Source organism: Salvelinus fontinalis, chromosome 4 (genome assembly GCF_029448725.1).
Source record: "Salvelinus fontinalis isolate EN_2023a chromosome 4, ASM2944872v1, whole genome shotgun sequence".
NCBI lineage: Eukaryota > Metazoa > Chordata > Actinopteri > Salmoniformes > Salmonidae > Salvelinus > Salvelinus fontinalis.
In genome coordinates, this window is record NC_074668.1 from 63,156,268 (window position 1) to 63,177,543 (window position 21,276).

At 43.2% G+C, this 21,276-nt stretch overlaps 1 protein-coding gene across 1 annotated transcript; it reads left to right on the forward strand.

The window, feature by feature from the left end:
• Positions 1-5: 5 nt before the first annotated feature.
• Positions 6-16,129, forward strand: LOC129852903 (SHC SH2 domain-binding protein 1-like). The gene is given in 14 exon segments (XM_055918508.1): positions 6-26; positions 158-383; positions 3,404-3,583; positions 3,758-3,873; positions 4,163-4,371; positions 7,297-7,392; positions 8,140-8,370; positions 8,939-9,116; positions 9,567-9,687; positions 12,843-12,974; positions 13,225-13,343; positions 13,494-13,580; positions 14,034-14,175; positions 15,308-16,129. Coding segments are annotated over 14 exon segments (2,208 nt in total). The 3' UTR covers positions 15,658-16,129.
• The last annotated feature ends 5,147 nt before the right edge of the window (positions 16,130-21,276 follow it).

Below are 21,276 nucleotides of genomic sequence, written 5' to 3' on the forward strand. Positions count from 1 at the left end.
CGGCAATGCTCATTGGTCGAAACTCCGTAAACCGGGGAAATTTTGAAATGAGCAATGTGAAAGTGCATTTCTTAGCAAAGGCACAGTTAGTTAGCTAACTCATCTGTCATTTTAGTGCTGAATTTTATTTTACATTCGAACCCCTGCTGTGGCCTAGTTTGAAAGTTGTACATTGGCTGAAGAAGACGGTTGTTCATCTATGACGGAGCCTCAGTTTGAAGCAGGAGAAACGGCGGCGGATCGAATGATGTCGACAGCAGATTCAATTACTTCAAGTGAAAGTGGACAGAACAAGACAGGCAAAGTGGTTTTGGAGTCAAATGTCGAATTAGAAGAGGACGCCAGAGATTTTAATTTGCGACAAGAAGATGTTGTCAGACAAGGTTTTGTTTAGTAACTATTGTTGCACATCTCAACCGTGCAGCTAGCCTAGCTAATAATGTTGGCAAGCTAACGTACACGTTTGTCAATTTACTTAGCTAACGTTAGTTATCTAATGTTACTGTAACTAGCTAAACATGCAATGCCACCAACTGTTAACTCATAACAGCAAATAAGGCTAGTGTTAGTAAAACGTTTACTGTTGACAGGAGAACAAGAGGAGACAATAGGACGAGGTGGATAATTGTATAATAAGGCAGATTTATTCAAGTGTAAAGATATTAGGCAAAGCGTGCGGCACGGCTCTTTCTGTCTGATTTGTATGAAATCGTCCGGAAAGAGGTAGTTTCAAGAATTGTACAGTATTATATAGACAACAAGCAAAGTAGGTAGATCTGCGAGTCTGGCCTTCCGATTGGTCGATCTGGGTCTTGGGTAGTCCTGAACAGGCCTGGTGTCCACGTTCCATTGGTTCCTGAGATAGTTCTTTGTCTTGAGCTCCAACCATGTGTTGGGTGTATTCTGTGGTTATTATGGGGGAGGGGAATTATGTGTGTCTGTAGTTGGTGTCTTAATAAGTCCAGCATATGTCCAAGACAAATGAGGAGTCTGTGTATTTTTGTATAAAATATGGCTTATGTTGAAATGTAGTTATTACTAGTTTCCAGTCTCTATTACAATTTCTTACACTAGGTATATCTAATTTCATCTCTATTTTCTGTATTTCAAAGAACTGTTAGTGAGAGAAAATGTATCAGTACCTATCTGTAACGGATGTGAAATGGCTAGCTAGTTAGCGGGTGCGCGCTAGTAGCATTTCAATCAGTTACGTCACTTGCTCTGAGACATTAAGTAGGGTTGCCCCTTGCTCTGCAAGGGCCGCGGCTTTTGTGGAGCGATGGGTAACGACTGTGCTTCGTGGGCGACCGTTGTTGATGTGTGCAGAGGGTCCCAGGTTCGCGCCCGTGTCGGGGCGAGGGGACGCCGTAAAGTTATACTGTTACATTGGTGCCGTGACCCGGATCACTGGTTGCTGCGGAAAAGGAGGAGGTTGAAAGCGGGGTGAGTGTAACGGATGTGAAATGGCTAGCTAGTTAGCGGGTGCGCGCTAGTAGCATTTCAATCAGTTACGTCACTTGCTCTGAGACATTAAGTAGGGTTGCCCCTTGCTCTGCAAGGGCCGCGGCTTTTGTGGAGCGATGGGTAACGACTGTGCTTCGTGGGCGACCGTTGTTGATGTGTGCAGAGGGTCCCAGGTTCGCGCCCGTGTCGGGGCGAGGGGACGCCGTAAAGTTATACTGTTACATATCCATGGAATTATTTCGTTTCCCCTTGATCAATACCCGCTGCTAGGCAATGCCTGATCAGTAATAGATCATGAAGGATAGGGCATAAGGGAAGGAAACCACGTTACACTATGCATCCAAGTAGTAAATGATATACACTGCTCAAAAAAATAAAGGGAACCCTTAAACAACACAATGTAACTCCAAGTCAATCATACTTATGTGAAATCAAACTGTCCACTTAGGAAGCAACACTGATTGACAATAAATTTCACATGCGGTTGTGCAAATGGAATAGACAAAAGGTGGAAATTATAGGCAATTAGCAAGACACCCCCAATAAAGGAGTGATTCTGCAGGTGGTGACCACAGACCACTTCTCAGTTCCTATGCTTCCTGGCTGATATTTTGGTCACTTTTGAATGCTGGCGGTGCTCTCACTCTAGTGGTAGCATGAGACGGAGTCTACATCCACACAAGTGGCTCAGGTAGTGCAGCTCATCCAGGATGGCACATCAATGCGAGCTGTGGCAAGAAGGTTTGCTGTGTCTGTCAGCATAGTGTCCAGAGCATGGAGGCGCTACCAGGAGACAGGCCAGTACATCAGGAGACGTGGAGGAGGGCAACAACCCAGCAGCAGGATCGCTACCTCCGCCTTTGTGCAAGGAGGAGCACTACCAGAGCCCTGCAAAATGACCTCCAGCAGGCCACAAATGTGCATGTGTCAGCATATGGTCTCACAAGGGCTCTGAGGATATCATCTCGGTACCTAATGGCAGTCAGGCTACCTCTGGCGAGCACATGGAGGCCTGTGCGGCCCCACAAAGAAATGCCACCCCACACCATGACTGACCCACCGCCAAACCGGTCATGCTGGAGGATGGTGCAGGCAGCAGAACGTTCTCCACGGCGTCTCCAGACTCTGTCACGTCTGTCACGTGCTCATGTGCTCAGTGTGAACCTGCTCTCATCTGTGAAGAGCACAGGGCGCCAAAGGCGAATTTGCCAATATTGGTGTTCTCTGGCAAATGCCAAACGTCCTGCACGGTGTTGGGCTGTAAGCACAACCCCCACCTGTGGACGTCGGGCCCTCATACCACCCTCATGGAGTCTGTTTCTGACCGTTTGAGCAGACACATGCACATTTGTGGCCTGCTGGAGGTCATTTTGCAGGGCTCTGGTAGTGCTCCTCCTTGCACAGTAGCGGTCCTGCTGCTGGGTTGTTGCCCTCCTACGGCCTCCTCCACGTCTCCTGATGTACTGGCCTGTCTCCTGGTAGCGCCTCCATGCTCTGGACACTACGCTGACAGACACAGCAAACCTTCTTGCCACAGCTCGCATTGATGTGCCATCCTGGATGAGCTGCACTACCTGAGCCACTTGTGTGGGTTGTAGACTCCGTCTCATGCTACCACTAGAGTGAGAGCACCGCCAGCATTCAAAAGTGACCAAAACATCAGCCAGGAAGCATAGGAACTGAGAAGTGGTCTGTGGTCACCACCTGCAGAATCACTCCTTTATTGGGGGTGTCTTGCTAATTGCCTATAATTTCCACCTTTTGTCTATTCCATTTGCACAACAGCATGTGAAATTTGTTGTCAATCAGTGTTGCTTCCTAAGTGGACAGTTTGATTTCACAGAAGTATGATTGACTTAGAGTTACATTGTGTTTAAGTGTTCCCTTTATTTTTTTGAGCAGTGTATCAATCTAACTTTTACTTTATTTTCTAACACAGGACTTTTTCAGAATGAGGAGGATGACGGTGACAGCGGCACAGACTACTTCAACCCTGATATCGCTGGTACTCAGTTGCAACGTGACGAAAGCGTAGGAGATGCATTCCTTCCTGACACCTTTCAGACAAATGAACTGCTTTATTATGAGAGATTCAAAGCCTATCAAGACTACATGCTAGGTATGTAACCTTACACGGTCTTGCATCAATTCAGTTGTCAGGTTTACTGGCTAAAGAGGATGAAAGATGATTACTACAACCATATTGATCGATCTTCAAGGGCTCCCAGTGAAAAATCAAAACAAAGCTGACTTGAGGTGTTGTCTCAGATGCTGTCTATGCTGTTTTGCACAGGTGATTGTAAAACATCAGAGGTGAAGGCCTTCACAGCTGACTACCTGGAGAAGGTTCTGGAGCCTTGTGACTGGCAGGCACAGTGGCGCACAGACGTGTTTGATGTGCTAGTGGAGGTAAGTCACTTCGACCTGAAAGATTTCCCAGCAAGAGACTTGTCTAAAGGAGCTGTGCTTTGTACACTGCATGAATGAATCGGACCAGTTGCACTCTGGATGCAGTTTTATAGGGAATCTGAATCCAGAGGTCTGGTTAAACAGTGAAACAGCTTTTTCCCCCAAAGTTATACAGATGGTTGGATCTGATCAGTGGAGCAGAAGTAGTCAAACAGGGTAGCCTAACCATTTACCCTTGAAAAATGGTCATATGAAGGTTACAACCTCATACTTGTGCACGTTTCCTCAGGTGGTGGATATGAACTATAAGGAGCTGAAAGCCAAGGTGAAGCTGGTGGTGCCCCTGCAGTGTGAGACGAGAGGCTGCGAGCTCACAGAGGCGGCCATGAATACCCTCTTAGAGGCCACGCTGCACAAAGTGCCTCTGCAGGAGCTCCATGTGGTGTTTGATGAGTCTGGGGACTTTGACCAGACTGCACTGGCACTTGAGCACCTCCGGTAAGTCCCTGTTGTTAATAAAACCGCTGAGGTTTTTATTCAAAGGGCTGTTAAAGCCACATTTATTATTTTCATGTCAGATTAGAAAGCACCAGAAAAAGTTCCCAGGGCGATTTGTGCAATGGGTGAATAGAGTCTGCAGACACACGACGCATACAGCAGCAGAACAACGTGTAGTGTTTTTACAAGAGTAGGTAACACTGAAAGCTTCAGTCTACGTTATTGACAAGCTATTTGCAAGTTAAACAGACAAACCATGGCATTTTTCACCCATTCCGAAGTCCCCACATCATGCATTGAGGTAAAAGCTTGCCTTGCAATCGCTGTAAAGTAGTGGGTGTTGGTCACAAGTGTTGCCCCCTTTCACAGCAATTTTTTTATTTGCATGTTCTGCAGACTGGGTTACCATCTTCGATTAAGTTCCCCTAAAAATCAAAATACGACCACACTTCAGATTTGGTCCTCTTAGAAGGCTGAAAAATCTCCCGAGGGCTGTCACTGCCCTATATATATATATATATATATATATATATATATATTTTTACACCTTTATTTAACTAGGCAAGTCAGTTAAGAACACATTCTTGTATTAATGACGGCCTAGGAACGGTGGGTTAACTGCCTTGTTCAGGGGCAGAATGACAGATTTTTACCTTGTCAGCTTGGGGATACAATTTTGCAACCTTACGGTTAACTAGTCCAATGCTCTAACCACCTGATTACATTGCACTCCACGAGAAGCGTGCCTGTTACGCGAATGCAGTAAGAAGCCAAGGTAAGTTGCTTGCTAGCATTAAACTTATCTTATAAAAAACAATCAATCAATCATAATCACTAGTTAACTACACATGGTTAATGATATTACTAGTTTATCTAGTGTGTCCTGCGTTGCATATAATCGATGCGATGCACATTCGTGAAAAAGGACTGTCGTTGCTCCAACATGTACCTAGCCATAAACATCAATGCCTTTCTTAAAATCAATACACAAGTATATATTTTTAAACCTGCATATTTAGTTAAATTTGTCTGCTAACATGAATTTCTTTTAACTAGGGAAAATGTGTCACTTTTCTTGCAACAGAGTCATTGTATATGCAGCAGTTTGGGCCGCCTGGCTCGTTGCGAACTGTGTGAAGACTTTCTTCCTAACAAAGACAGCCAACTTCGCCAAACGGGGGATGATTTAACAAAAGCACATTTGCGAAAAAAGCACAATCGTTGCACGACTACCTAACCATAAACATCAATGCCTTTCTTAAAATCAATACACAGAAGTATATATTTTTAAAACTGCATATTTAGCTCAAAGAAATCCAGTTTAGCAGGCAATATTAACCAAGTGAAATTGTGTCACTTCTCTTGCGTTCATTGCACGCAGAGTCAGGGTATATGCAACACTTTGGGCTGCTTGGCTCGTTGCGAACTAATTTGCCAGAATTTTACGTAATTTTGACATAATATTGAAGGTTGTGCAATGTAACAGTAATATTTAGACTTATGGATGCCACCCGTTAGATAAAATACGGAACGGTTCCGTATTTCACTGAAAGAATAAATGTTTTGTTTTCGAGATGATCGTTTCTGGATTTGACCATATTAATGACCTAAGGCTCGTATTTCTGTGTGTTATTATGTTATAATTAAGTCTATGATTTGATAGAGCAGTCTGACTGAACGATGGTAGGCACCAGCAGGCTCGTAAGCATTCATTCAAACAGCAATTTTGTGTGTTTTGCCAGCAGCTCTTCGCAATGTTTCAAGCATTGCGCTGTTTATGACTTCAAGCCTATCAACTCCCGAGATTAGGCTGGTGTAACCGATGTGAAATGGCTAGCTAGTTAGCGGGTTGCGCGCTAATAGCGTTTTAAAACGTCACTCGCTCTGAGACTTGGAGTAGTTGTTCACCTTGCTCTGCATGGTTAACGCTGCTTCGAGGGTGGCTGTTGTCGATGTGTTCCTGGTTCGAGCCCAGGTAGGAGCGAGGAGAGGGACGTAAGCTATACTGTTACACTGGCAATACTAAAGTGCCTATAAGAACATCTAATAGTCAAAGGTATATGAAATACAAATCGTATAGAGAGAAATAGTCCTATAATAACTACAACCTAAATCTTCTTACCTGGGAATATTGACGACTCATGTTAAAAGGAACCACATGCTTTCATATGTTCTCATGTTCTGAGCAAGGAACTTAAACTTTAGCTTTCTTACATGGCACATATTGCACTTTCACTTTCTTCTTCAACACTTTGTTTTTGCATTATTTAAACCAAATTGAACATGTTTCATTATTTATTTGAGGCTAAATTGATTTTATTGATGTATTATATTAAATTAAAATAAGTGTTCATTCAGTATTGTTGTAATTGTCATTATTACAAATACATTTAAAAAATCGTCCGATTTAATCGGTATCAGCTTTTTTTTTGGTCTTCCAATAATCAGTATCGGTATCGGCGTTGAAAAATCATAATCGGTCGACCTCTACTTTCATCCCTAACCCCTGCACATTGACTCGGGACCGGTACCCTGTAAGTTATATAGCCTCGTTATTGATATTTTATTGTGTTACATTCTATAATTCTTTACATTAGTTTATTTGGTCAATATTTTCTTAACTCTTCTTGAACTGCACTGTTGGTTAAGGGCTTGTAAGTAAGCATTTCACGGTAAGGTCTACCCTTGTTGTATTCGGCGCATGTGACAAAGTTTGATTTGACAGACGAGACAGACCCGACATCACCCGTCACATTACAGCGTCAGAAAAAAAATATAGGGACTAGTTCTTATGTGATACTAAATAACAGAAAGGTGTGTTCAAATTTCGTGGTGTGACAGACCGATAATACACTGGAGCAACTGGTTCTGCTTCTGTGCTGTGAAATCTCTTGTCTGAACTGTCTCAAACCTTTTTCTTCTTAGGTTTTTCTACAAACACATCTGGAGACAGTGGGACGACGAGGACGAGGATGATGACTTTGACTACTTTGTCAGATGTGTGGAGCCCCGCCTCAGACTGTACGTGTAGAAGGGTGAAAGTGGGGGGTGGGTGGGAAGATTAGTCAGTGTGTGTGTGTGGGCTAGATTGGCACATTCTCATTTAGGCTGTGTTGGTTCAGATCTGCCAATGACACGGCTAGCTTGAACCCATTATTTTAATGCCGCTATCAGAATGGCCATATGGCATAGGAACCTGTAGAGCATTGTAAATGAGTGCACTTCAGGAACACTTGAGCAAGCTCCGTGTCTAATGGTTAGAGCTGGATATGTTCAATGCTGTTAGTGAGAGGGTGCAGATTATTCCTTGGCCACTAGATGGCAGTATGTACCTGGGGATTGTGAGCATACTGTGGCGTCTCCTATTTTTTTTATGGGTGGAGAAGAGGGTTAAGATGTCTTATTCCCTTCAGCAGAAATCCACAAGCTTGTTAATGTTAGACCCATCAGCTCCTAGTTTATACCAAGGACACTGTTGCCGATTTGCTTTTAATAGACAAAGAATGTCTTTAAACCATTCATGACCGGCTCTTTAGATAGAATGGAGGGTCTCGATTCTTTCTCCAAATAAGGATTAAGAACATTTTCAAATGCCAGACAAACAAACAATGTTGTGCTCTAACCATCTCCTCTAGAGTTATCCCCCCTTAACCTCTCGTTGCCCTCCAATGTGGCTGAACAGTTTGTTCCCAGCAGTCCTCATAATGCGATTGTGTTTTAAGGAAAACAAAATCAGTATTTCTCCCTCTGTGGCTGTCAACCCTGTAGGTTTTATGATATTCTGGAGGATCGGGTGCCTGCTGGACTTGTGGCAGAGTATTACTCTCTTTTGGCACGCTGCTCTCAGAAGTTCCAGGAGTTTTCTAGCCTGCGGAACGGCATCAGCAGCGACTCGGAGTCGGAGCTGGACAACGTGTCCATGGTGGAGGGCCTAAGGATGTACGAGCAGATGGAGGCTCTGAAGCGCAAACTCCGGATCATTGAGAACCCGCTGCTCAGGTAGCTGGCCAAGGGGACACGGGATGGGAAGACTGAGAGGAGCTATCAGTGCCTCTGCAGAGTGTGTGAGGGAGTAGTTGTGACTGATGGAGTTGGTCTCCTAACAGAGGGAAAAATAGGAAGACTGAGTAAAGGCTATTGGATTCACCTCTGTCCCTGAGCTAGCATGTTTGACCTATACTGCCCCAGTTGAGAGAGAAACCTCTCACAGAATGACAGTACACTACAGTCCAGTTCAATGCATCATATTCTGGTTAGAATACAAAAGAGGGACAGCAATTGAATTTATAGTTACTACTAACGCACACTTGGTGGCACCTTAATTGGGGAGAACGGGCTTGTGGTAATGGCTGGAGCGGAGTCAGTGGAATGGTATCAAACACATGGGTTTTCCAGGTGTTTGATGCCATTTAATTTGCTCCGTTCTGGCAATTATTCTCCCTTCAGCAGGCTCCCCTGGCCTATACTTTGAGACGCTATTGGAAAGTGTAGATGCAACCATTCTGCGTTGTCCAATGCTGTACCATTGTGTTCTTCTACATAAATGTATTCTCTCCTGACATTGCAGGTATGTGCTGGGATACAAGGTGAACTCAGGGCAGCAGTCGTGCAGGGCCAAGGGGCCTCGTATCTCAGGTGGCCGGATGGTCCATGTCGTGTCTGTCTCCACTACAGTCAGCCAGCTGCAGAGCCTGATGGCAGACAAGCTAGGGCCCAAATTCTCAGGGGAAGAGTTTGAAGTACAAGTATGGCAAACAAATAAAATCGTTTATATTTAAAAAAAATTACATCCATGACATTTGTCCATTCTTAGGCATATTGTATTTTGTCAAATGTAAGTTTGCCCAGGTTTCCATTTCAAATAGCCTGTTTAATGAGATGACCAGATATGAAACCCAATGGTTAAGTTCTCTAACTATGTCACACTTGTGTATTGGTCTAATGCGCTGGGATTTGCTAAGGTGTGGGCTTTTTTAAATTTGACCTCCCTAGTTCCTGTACACTGGCATTCCACCAGGATCTGTAGAAGCTGTGTCTGTTTGCCTGAATGCCTCGGCTCTAGTATCTTTGTATACCACTGAGACGTTAGAAGCAGAAAACATGTGTTTTTGTGTCTTTCTTTGTTTAGTCGTGTGCTCAGATCTGTGTTGTATAGACCGACTGTGTGCTGGAACTGCTCTGTGTTTAAATATTAGTTTCACAGTGAGCCCCTGCTGGCTGTGAGTGCCTGCTACTAGGGAGACGGGGTCATCATCCTTCCAGGACACTACAATGTCACCAGCTCCATTAGTATCCCAGACTCCATAACAGTGGAAGGTAATGTTTCACATTTCTGCAAGCAGCCTTTATAATGGCAGGATGCACTACTGCTGTATGTATGTACAGGTAACTGCCAGAGTAATGGAGAAACAACTCAATGAGGGCTACAGAGTATATTGAAAGCAGGTGCTTCCACACAGGCGTGGTTCCTGACTTAAAACGATGTAAACCATTTGCCATGGCCGTCTGTCACCAGATCTCAACCCAATTGAACACGTATGGGCGATTCCACCCCCATCAACAAAACAGCAAATTATGGAATTTCTTGTGGAAGAATGGTGTCGCATCCCTCCAATAGAGTTCCAGACACTTGTAGAATTTATGACAAGGTGCATTGAAGCTGTTCCGGCTCGTGGTGGCCCAACACCCTATTGAGACACTTTGTTGTATCCTTTATTTTGTCAGTTACCTGTATGTATCAGTGGAGGCTGCTGAGGGGAGGACCGCTCACAACAATGGCTGGAATGGAATGGTATCAAACACATGTTTGATACCATTCCATTCTATCCATTTCCAGCCATTATTATGAGGCGTCCTCCCCTCCCCTCCGCAACCTGCACCGTTATGTATTTGTTATGTTATGTTATGTATCCTTTGTTGCTATTAGCCAGCCAGGGATGCCTCTTGCTGGATTCAGGTAATGAGGAGTAGAATCTGGAGGCTTGGTATTGCGAAAATCCAGATTCCACTATCTGAATCCAGCAAGAGGCCTCTGCTGATTTTCTGTTTTCCATTTATTGAAGTCGGATGTTCAGTCATTGCAAAAATGTCCCTCTGTTTTTTTTGTCATGTGAGGGAGTTGTTCAACACATTTTGCAGGTTGTCTGAATCCTTCCATCCCTTTCTGTCACTAAAGAATCTGTTGCTATATCTGTGACTAATGTGCTGCGAAGTACTGTTATGGCCATGGAAGTTATTTTCATATGTTCACCTGCAGTTTATACTTCTATGGTACTGGCTGTACTATGTGGTGTGTTAATGCCTGTTGAAGCTAAAACAACCACTCAATCTACAGCACATGGAGTGAAATGAACGTATTGCAGAGAGGATGTGAGATGTACAGAGGGAGCCCTCGGGAATAAAATAGAGCTTGCTGGCGCAGTAAGCATTTGAAGAGGGCTGATATTAATGCATAGAGAAGGCTAGCGCGGGCGAGGAGAGGTCAGAGCAGAGGCGCCGTGTCAGTCTCTTTATGCAAATGGAGGGCCTGCCGAGTTGGATAGAGGGAGGGGAGATTGGAGGGGCTGTTTACATGCGTCTGTTTCTATGTGCGTGCCCTCCTGTGGTGCTAGGAAACCCCCTGAAAGCTGAGATAAAGAGGGTGTGGAAATAAGATGCAGCGCTGCCTGGCACTGCACCACGACAGGAAAAGAGCAACTCAATTAGACCACTGCCGGATTACCATAATAGAATTCTCCCTCCCACCAAAGAGCCTTTGATATTTAGAGGAGCAGGGCACACACAGGCGTTTATTGCTTTTTGGATATTGCTGTATAAAAGACAGAGGGGGAAAAATGCATATGATCTATCTTCATAATAAGTAGTGCAAGATTTTCCAAAAAGCGTGTTCCTGAGCAGACATTAGAATTCATTAGTGAGGAGGTTCAGTCAGTCAGCACTTGTTAAGAACAGACTGCATTCGTGATCTGCAATCCGTTTTAGTGTTTAAATTTGTTTAATTCTCTAAGTAGCAGCACATTTTTGCCAGTCATGAAGCCCACTGGGAATAGGGTTTTCCTCTCCTGGATGTGTGCATGGGCCTATGACTTTACCAATCGATATTCAGCCTTTGGCCTTTCCAATGGCAGCGTGTGGAACCTAGCCAGTGCTGTAGAATTGTTGGCCACATTGTGGAACACCTGTCTCCAGGCCATCTGTCAAGGAACAGAGAATAATGAACCCTAGCCGTCAGAACACTGTCCATCACATTCTGCCTGCCTGGAATTGTGCTGAATCGCTACTTGTCATGTACACCACTGCAAGGTTGGAAGGAGTGTTCTGACCCAACACTGTGGCCATTGAGCCATGACCCAGTTGTCCCAGCTGTCAGCATGCAAAGATGGAGCAAATGCAATTTAATCAAAATGTATTCTTTCTATGTACAGTTGGTGAGGGGGGGGGGGGGGGGGGGGGGTCAATACAGTAATAGAGTATTGCGCTATTGTTTTTACAGAGTTCCTATCGATACTGTGACTCCAAGTTTAGATTATTGCTAGGTAGTTAATGTTAGCTAGCGCTAGTCGGCTGTACCTACGCCAAAACCTAATGGCTCATCATTCTATTGCTTGTTCGCCATCTCTTTAAATGTTGAGCCAACATGTTTTCAGCACTTAAGTCCATGACCGATCAAAATGCCTTTTTCATGGCTCTCTTGTCCCTCTGCCGCAGACATACACTACCGGTCAAAAGTTTTAGAACACCTACTCATTGCAAGGGTTTTTCATAATTTTTTTCTATTTTCTACATTGTAGAATAATAATGAAGACATCAAACCTATGAAATAATACATATGGAATTATGTGATAACCAAAAAAGTGTTAAACAAATCAAAATATATTTGAGCTTCTTCAAATAGCCACCCTTTGCCTTGATGACAGCTCTGCACACTCTTGGCATACTCTCAACCAGCTTCATGAGGAATGCTTTTCCAACAGTCTTGAAGGGGTTCCCATATATATATATATATATATATATATATATATATATATATATATTGAGCACTTGTTTGCTGCTTTTCCTTCACTCTGCGGTCCAACTCATCTCAAACCATCTCAATTTGGTTGAGGTTGGGTGATTGTGCAGGCCAGGTCATCTGAGGCAGCACTCCATCACTCTCCTTGGTCAAATAGCCCTTACACAGCCTGGAGGTGTGTTTTGGGTCATTCTCCTGTTGAAAACAAATGATAGTCCCACTAAGCGCAAACCAAATACTCAGGCCACAAATTTAATGAAACAATATACCACATTCCTTCTTACTAGTAATGAATTTGTTTTAGAAAAACTACAAAGCATGCTCTCCTGTTTTTGTGAGGGGTGGGGGGGGGGGGCTGAGTGGCTGGTAGATTTTTAAATCTACCTGCTCTGGTGGCTGGTGGACCAAAAAAAAACTTTTTCGCCCTGATTTTAGGCTAATAAATCTTCTTTCTTTTCAGGGTTCGGCCTACCTGATGAGGTGGTGATTGAGAAGAAGAACAAAGGGGACTCGTTTGTGGAGTCAACAGGAGCCGACGTGAAGGTCTCCAATGTCAAGTTCATCCAGCACGACGCTATCGAAGGCATCCTCTGTGAGTCCTCCTCCCAATGTGATGCTGCCTCTACATCTACCCTGCCCCCCAACACTACCCATTGTCCTGCGTTAGTAATTCTGCCTAAGCTGCTGGCACTGCTTAACATCTGGCAACAGCCATATATCAATGACTTTCCAGGAGGAGAATGGGGTTATGGTCATACACGCAGTCGGAATACTAGGATCTAGCTGGCCTCTTTATTTACCTCCTAGTGTCAATCTTCATCTTATTTCCCTCTTGTCTCCAGGTGTACGTCAGGGTAAGCTGGAGATGGAGAACTGTGTCCTTCAGTGCGAGACGACAGGTGTCATTGTGCGGACGTCAGCCCACCTGTCCATGAACATGTGTGACCTCTACGGCTCTAAGGTGAGAGGTCATTGACGCTCATCACTCTTTCATGGTGGCTTTGTTTTTTTTATTAGTACAAATCTAGCTCTCGTGTTAATCATTGTGTGTGTCTGAGGCCGTGCAGTAGCCTAGCTGTGTGTCTACATGCTGATAACTGTTGTGCTATAGGGAGCTGGTGTGGAGATCTACCCTGGCAGTGTCTGCAGTATTGTGGGAAATGGCATACATCACTGCAAAGAAGGGATCCTGATCAAGGTGAGAGATTTGAAGTTCTTCTGGACATTTACCAATCTGTATATTACTGCTCCCAGCACTAGCACATCCAACCTCCATCTCTTCCTAGGTTCAGTTCAATTCTAAGCCTGTGGCATTATCTTCCCTCAACCGAAATTGAATTCAGTGGAGAAAGATGTTAAAATGCACACACACACACACACACCACAAAAACAAATATGGACTTATTTCCCTTGTTACCTTCAGACGAGTTCTGGGGTCTTATCTCATTCCCCGAGGCTAGAACGGTAGTGTGTTTTTTATCGCTTCCTCACACAGAGCTTTCCTTCCTGTTGTCTCTCTGCTCGGTGTGTTGGACTTGGCCAGGACAACTTAAGCAGGAAGACCGACGTGATGACTCTGTTTATGCCTGTCTTTCCCCCACTCTCTGTTGCTCATCTGTCAATTTCCGCCATCCCTTCAACCCCCCCCCAGGACTTTGCTGATGAGCTGGACACCATGCCTAAGATCACCATGGTGAACAATGTGATCCACAACAACGAGGGATACGGAGTGATCCTGGTCAAACCTAGTGATGCTGTAGCGGGCGAGGCTGCACAGAAAGACACCCCTACAGGTATGAACTAGTTCCAAAGCCTGGGGGAGTTTTCCTCAGGAATATGATGTATAAAAAATATTTTAAAAAGGGTGGCGTAAAACAGAGTCTAGATGGGAACTAGTGATGCATTGACACTTATCAAATCTATCACATATTTTGCGTCGGTGGCGTTCCAAATCACTCTAATGCCTCTGAGGGGAAATGTAATTTCTACTTAGAGAAGATTTTGTTTGAGCGTTGAACACCAGCGCTCCCATTCAAGCACATAATCCAATACTGAAGTTCCAATAGACTTCCATAGGTAGAATCAACAAGACTGGATTGTCACACGAGACTAGGTACTAACCAAGTCTTACTCAGTATTTCCCACATCAATGGGTTTACTGTCTCTGGAAGGCTGAGTTGGTTTCACTGGGAAGTTTGTGAGAAAATGTGCTTGACCTTCAGTCTAGGGCAGCTACAGAATAAAAGGTGCAGCTGAAGGTGGCATGGCTTAAAATACATCTGGAGTGCTCTCTTCATCTCCCTCACTCTCCGATGTCCTCTAATGGAATGTCCCTTATTGTTTAACCCCAGTACACAGGAATAAATACCTCTACCCCAGACAGGAGAATGAGCGAAAGTGGCAGAAATGTGACCTTAAAAAAACAAAATAAACAAAGCTATCTCTTCTCTTCAAATTACCCTTTAAAAATGTCATCTACAACATTTATGAATTTTCCGGAGACACTACTAAGCCAACAACTGGGTAGTAATTGTCATTTGCGTTGTTATTGAAAAGATGATGTCCATTATGGTCCTTTGTTATTTCCCATCCGGAATTTGCAAAAAAGCTGTTAATAAAACATTTCTCAACACTCCATTCCCCACTTTAAACGTCGAAAAGAGGCTGCTCACATTTGGATTTGAAAAGGTAAGAGCAAGGCAATTATCTACCATTGATCCCAAAGGGCAGTCTTTGTTAGAATGCACTCTCAGTCTGATTTAAACAGAATATAGTAATATTTCACAGGAAGACGGTGTGGTGTTTTCATACATGACACATCCGAATGTCATGCTGGAGAAGGAAGTGGAAGTGGTGGTATTAGGTCTGAATGTCACAGCGAGGTGTTAACACGCCTGTCATGAACGGATTCACGTTATTTTCCAGATGAGCAACTGGATATAGAAGAAGGGAACGAGGACATGAAGGGTGAGGGGAAGATTCAGGTGGATGTGGACGTGCAGCTCATCGTGGTGGACGACCACTCTGTGAAGGAACCAGTCTCCTATTCGTCTTGTTACGCCGTTCCTCCGGAGTTCACGGAGGGCAATGATGCCATCGAGAGGGAGCTGGTGGCCACGTCAGCCAAGAAGCAGCGACGCCAGAAGAGCATGCTGAAGGAGCTGGGAGTGACCCAGGCAGATGACAACCTGCTCTCCCAGGAGATGTTTGTCTCCATACAGGACAACCAGTTCAGGAGAAACGGCATGGGCAGCTTCGGCACCTTCTTGTACTGAGACTAACTGACCCGTCCTCCTGTTCTGTATTCCGTACATGCACAATCACACTTTTACTTTATTTATTCCAACCTCTTTGCTAAATTCTGCTGCACTGACTAGTGAGTGGGTATGTGTATTTTTAAATGCTTTTTAACATGGTTTTTAATACGATTCTCATTTTAGTATAGTGATATCGTGCAGACCCGAGTCTAGTAAACACAATTATTTTCACTATGACTAATGATGAGACTCAAATGTCCTTCAAATGTTTTTTCCCTTTTTTGGCTGGATATTGTATGATTTCTTGAAATGGATATTGGTAAGATGACACTGTTTGAAATGATTTTGTTGTTGGGGGAAATCATGTTGCCTTATTTTGAGTTAGTATCTCACCCTCGCCTGTAGTTCTGGTCATTTGTTTATCAAATGTTGCTGAAAACACTCTGTAAACATTCTAAATCATGAGCCAGTTAAAATGAGTATTTATGTACATTTGGATCTATTTGTGTTTTACAACTGGACACAGGTCATATGAGAGTGGGGAAATCTGGAAGGGTGCTTATTGGTTTTCTGGGCTTAAGTCTTCACCTTTTATAAGATGCTCACAATTGTTTAATTCCAGTTGATTAATTTTCTGGGGATTAAAGGGCTGGTAAAACCTCATTACACCACAGACAGTTTGATTAATTACCTAATCCAGCATGCCCCTGTGAAATACAACACATTGTACTGCCTCTTATGAGGTGTCCCAGGCTGACCTCAATAGACCAATTTATTCCACAAATTCAAAACTGAATTAAATGCTGCCGGTAATCATTATTTCAGTGAAAGCATCTGCCCAATGATGTTTTTTAAAATTTATCTGGTGATGAGTACAGACTGACAAAAGTCCATATTTAGGTCAGCATTTGACTGGGAGAATGGACTAATTGGATGTGAAATGGTTTTGTTAAATTGAATGTTTTTACATACACATTTAATGGACCCACTAACAACCTAGGGATCGATCATTTCATAGTGTTTTGTGTATGGGAGGAAAAAGCTTTAAGGGAATGTGTCGTGTCAAGGCGTTACTTTCCCCCCTCTGCTTATTCCCGGTAGGACTTGTTGCTAGTGAATGACTTGACCCTATCATAGGATATTTGTAATTTCTGCATTAAGCGAAAGTTCCCTGGTTCAAATACCCGAGCCGACAAGGGGAACAATCTGTCTCTACCTGTGAGCATGGCACATAACCCTCATTTGCTCTAGTGTATGTGACAATAAAACTGATATTTTTTGTTAAAAAAAATTTGGCTATAGGAATGCCAAATAAATATAATTTATAGGTCTGAACACTGTCTGGGTATTGGAAATAATCTATGAACAGGATCCAGGTGGGTTTTCATTCTGTCATCTGAGGAACCAATTATTGCTAGGACCGCTCAGGAAACGTGGTTTTGTATTGAGAAACTACAGGCGATTTATTATAGATTTTCCTCAACGTTGCAGTGACGTGCTATAGATGTCAAACAGAACAGGTGGAGAAAGAAACTGCAGGGCTTTTTGGCAAACATTTTATCTTCAATAGAAGAATTCTCGGATGACAAAAACAAGAGCTCTGGGTGATGGAGGACAGTAGAAAGTGCTGTTTGAAGATGTGTCCTTTTTTATAAATAGTGAGTGTCTACAGGAACGAGCAGTGACCATCGTTCTGGGGGAGAGGGAAGGGCCTGTCTGTTGTCCTCAAACTACTTTCTCATATGAGGGGAGATAGCTAACAGGATGGCTTTCAGACTCACTATTTCTCAACTTTTGAAGCTCCCCTCTTTGCTTTTATGCTAAAATTACATTTTATGCGATGACACATTCTGACAACAGACTATTATGAAGTATTTGATAGGCCTACATGGCTGCATTCACACAAGCAGCCCAATTCTGACCTTTTTGCCCAATGAATGGCAAAATAGCTGATCTGATTGATCAAAAAACCAATTAGGGACAAAAGTATCAGAATTTGTTTGAGTTAATGAATACTCTTCCAGTCTTTAAATGAGAAGTTTGAGACTCCTTTGTCTTCCTATTATTATTATTATTTTTTAATTTGCTATGAGAATTCATATTTTAATTAAGAATTACTTCAGGTTGGCTGTTAATTAGCTGTGTCAGGAAATTTCCACCTCTCCCCATTACTTTGTCAAGCCTGCAATTCTCCTGGTGTCCCTCACATTGCCACACCCTCACATTCTACGGAATATAATGTAAGGAAGGGAAACGTGTATCATACACGGTGTGTGTGCATGCATGTGTGAGATATTCTGTAGCTAAAGGTAATGTCAACCTATTAATTGTGAGGGAAAAAAAACTATTACTAGGCTATTCAAAATCAAATACTAATTCAATATAATTGTAGGCTAACACTGTAAGCTGCTCTGCACAATCAATGATCCAACAGTATAGCCTAGGCCTATATGGTGTGCTTGGGCTCATATATAGGCCTATGCAAATGCATAAGCTCTAATATGCTTATGGGTGTTTTGAATGAATTGTCACCTTAAAAAGCGCTGTCCATTTCGTTGTGTTAGGCTATGAAACAACATCCACAACTACCATGTTTTCCACTCAGTTTCAAACTGCTCAACTTCTTTTCAAATTGATCAAACACATTGAGGTGAGATTTAAAAGCACATACTGTTTTGATAAGGGTTTGATGTGATTCTTGATTTCATTTGCATTGATGTCAGAGTGGTTAGAGGGACAATAGAGCCCTGAGTACCAGGCCATTAGCCACCTGATGGTTGTTAGTGAGTTAGGTACTACCAACGCATGTCCAGAGTGCATAAGAGGAGATTACTGTGACTCAACGGTCACGTGGAATTTTACTGCAATCATGACTGGTGGTAATATGGTCACCGCAACATCCCTATGTGTGTGTGTGTGTGTGTGTGTGTGTGTGTGTAGGGAGAGAAGGAAACAGGACCTCAAATGGATTTGTGACAGAAAATGGAAATATTTGCTCACAACCCATGGTGCCTAAATCTGTTCTGAACATGGAGGCTGGCCAGGGGTATTGAAGGGCACAGAAAGTAATCTGAGGGAAGGCAGTTTTAAAAAATGAGGCTGTTCAGATAAAGCAAAGGGAAAAGAAAGGGGAAAACGTATTTCTGTGGGGAAAGTCTGACTTCTGATATAGAATACTGTAGAACAAATAATTGTTTCTGCTGTCTTGGTTTTTGTCTCTTGTCCTTGCATGACTTGAAGATGGCAGACAAATGTATGTGGTGAGTCTGAATGCACTCTTGTGCTTGGGTGTGTGTTCAAATATGTGATGCATTGTGGGTAAATTGTAGCTGACTGACTGATTTACAAATAATAATGAGTAGTTATTTACGATGCAAGGTTTGATAGATCAGTCAGTCCGCAGTCGCCTACAATGTCAGCTGCAATGTCGAACAAGCCCTGTGTGTGTACACGCATATGTGATTGCTTGTTTACATTCACACGCATTAGTGCTGTTTTAGACAGTTTTGATCAGTTGGGAATGTGCCTCCTTAGGGCAACCAGTGGGTCGAACATTAAATCCTTTGGAGCTGCTAATTGCAACTATATGGGTGAAGATAGTTTAAAATAGCCTGCCATCAGCACAATGGATATATGGGGTTTTAGCTGAGGTCCCTGTGAAGTAAATAAAAGGGAGTTGAGGAGGCGTGTAGGAGGACTGATTTTCGTCTATTTCCATTATTTTTCTCCAGTGTCAGCAGACTATAACCAGACTATTTCCGATCAATACATACTGACATTGAATTTTTTTGAATTGATACATCAGTGACTGTATGCTGACAGCCTGGCAATGATAATCACGAGGTACTCTGTTGGGAGTGAGAGTGTGCTCTAATGTGGTTGTGGTGCTACAGGGCAGCTACAACATGGAAAGTAAATGTCTGTGCTGCAGACAGATACCCGTAGTACTATTTCATCTCTTATGTTTCACATGTTGCTTACTGACAAAGTTTAGCCTAGCGCCCATAGCTAAAGCCACAAACGAAATCACAACTGACAATGACTCAAAATATGTTTCCGTTCTCTGCCAGTCAAGCTCTTGGCATACAATTACCACTATGTGCTCAGAACACAATCAATGGACAAACTAGGACCAAAAGCTTTGTTTTACCAAATAAAGTTTGTCCTCAACTGATCTACCAGCCACCATCTGTGGAGCGATTGGCTTCAGCTAAACCTCACATTTGGCATGGCACAACAGCTAGCAGGAAATGGGGCCAATGGCTTTGACGTACGTGAGAGGTAGATTTGACTGAGAAAGAATGCGTGTAAGCTATTCATATAAGCTTATTCATTTGCCATCACACATGCCTTTCTTTACCTGATCAGTAAAAAAGGAGAGCCAATGTGTTTGGAGACAGCTCCGTTTGAGGAGAGAGAAGTATGTTAGATCTGTCACAGATGGCAGACAATTATCCGTAGGCCAAAATGGATGGATTGAGCCCTTTAAAAGTTCTGTGTAGAAAGCTTTATTTGAAATCCTTTATCGGAAGCAGGCTATTATTGTCACTCTCAAGAATAGACCACCTCTGATCGCAGAGAGCTAATTCATTATTTTAAAACATGAAGTAGACAGGATCTTTACAGAAAATCCATGACCGTGTAACTAAGTTAGATATTTAGCTGGTTAGATGCAGCTGTTAATTGTGATCCATAAAGTCCCTCCCCTCAGACAGTAGTAAGGCTACAGAGAATTACTGCTAACACCAAAAGCTTTCATCCATATACGTTCACTTGCTTCATCTCATTTAGTTGCCCCCTTTTTCTACTTTTGTTGGGAGTCAGGGGGGCAGAAACAGTGTGTCGAACCCAGACCCTGCTGCGGAGCCAGATCGATAGAGTCTTGGTGGGTCATCTGCCACAGTTTTCTTGCTTTAATGACTGCAATATCGCATACCATCTGTCATCCTCAACAGGCCCAGGTGGGGGGTCCCACTCAATTGGGCTGGATTAAAGACGGGTAATTGTCAGCTCTTGCTACGGTGCCCCTTGCCAGTCTATTTCTGATACCACTGATAGGGCAGGCATCATCTCTTTTCTCGCACCGATGGCTTAAAGCTAATATCAAGAGACTGTTTTTAAGTTGAAGTTCTCTTCAACTACACCAAAGCAGTGAACTTCCTCATACCCCCCCCCCCCCCCCCCCCCAGCTACCCTTTTTTACCAAGAAATGTTGATGGTCTCTATTGACTTATCTTTCAGGTTCTTTGTCAGTTTCATTATCATTGTGAGAATTTAACTTGGGCCTACAGTACATGGAATAACAGTAAACATTGCATTTTTCATATTTGGTTTTGGAGTAAAATAGTGGACAAAGTTATAATCCCCGACCCAAACATTAGTATTGTATAGGCTACTAGTCTTTATGGCTAGCAACAGTTTGAAAAAATGAATTAAACCTGGTATCTCAGCAACACCCAAACACAGATGGAATCCCTCATACAAGAGCTTCCAGCAGAGGCTTTTGTATTTTTTGGTCTAAAAGAGTAACAGTGAACAAATTGTCGAGAAAACAAAGACTGTGTGTGTGTTACCCATCTACGGAAAGCAGGTCAAGACACATCAGTGGATATCAAGAGTAATGATTCCTTTGCTCCT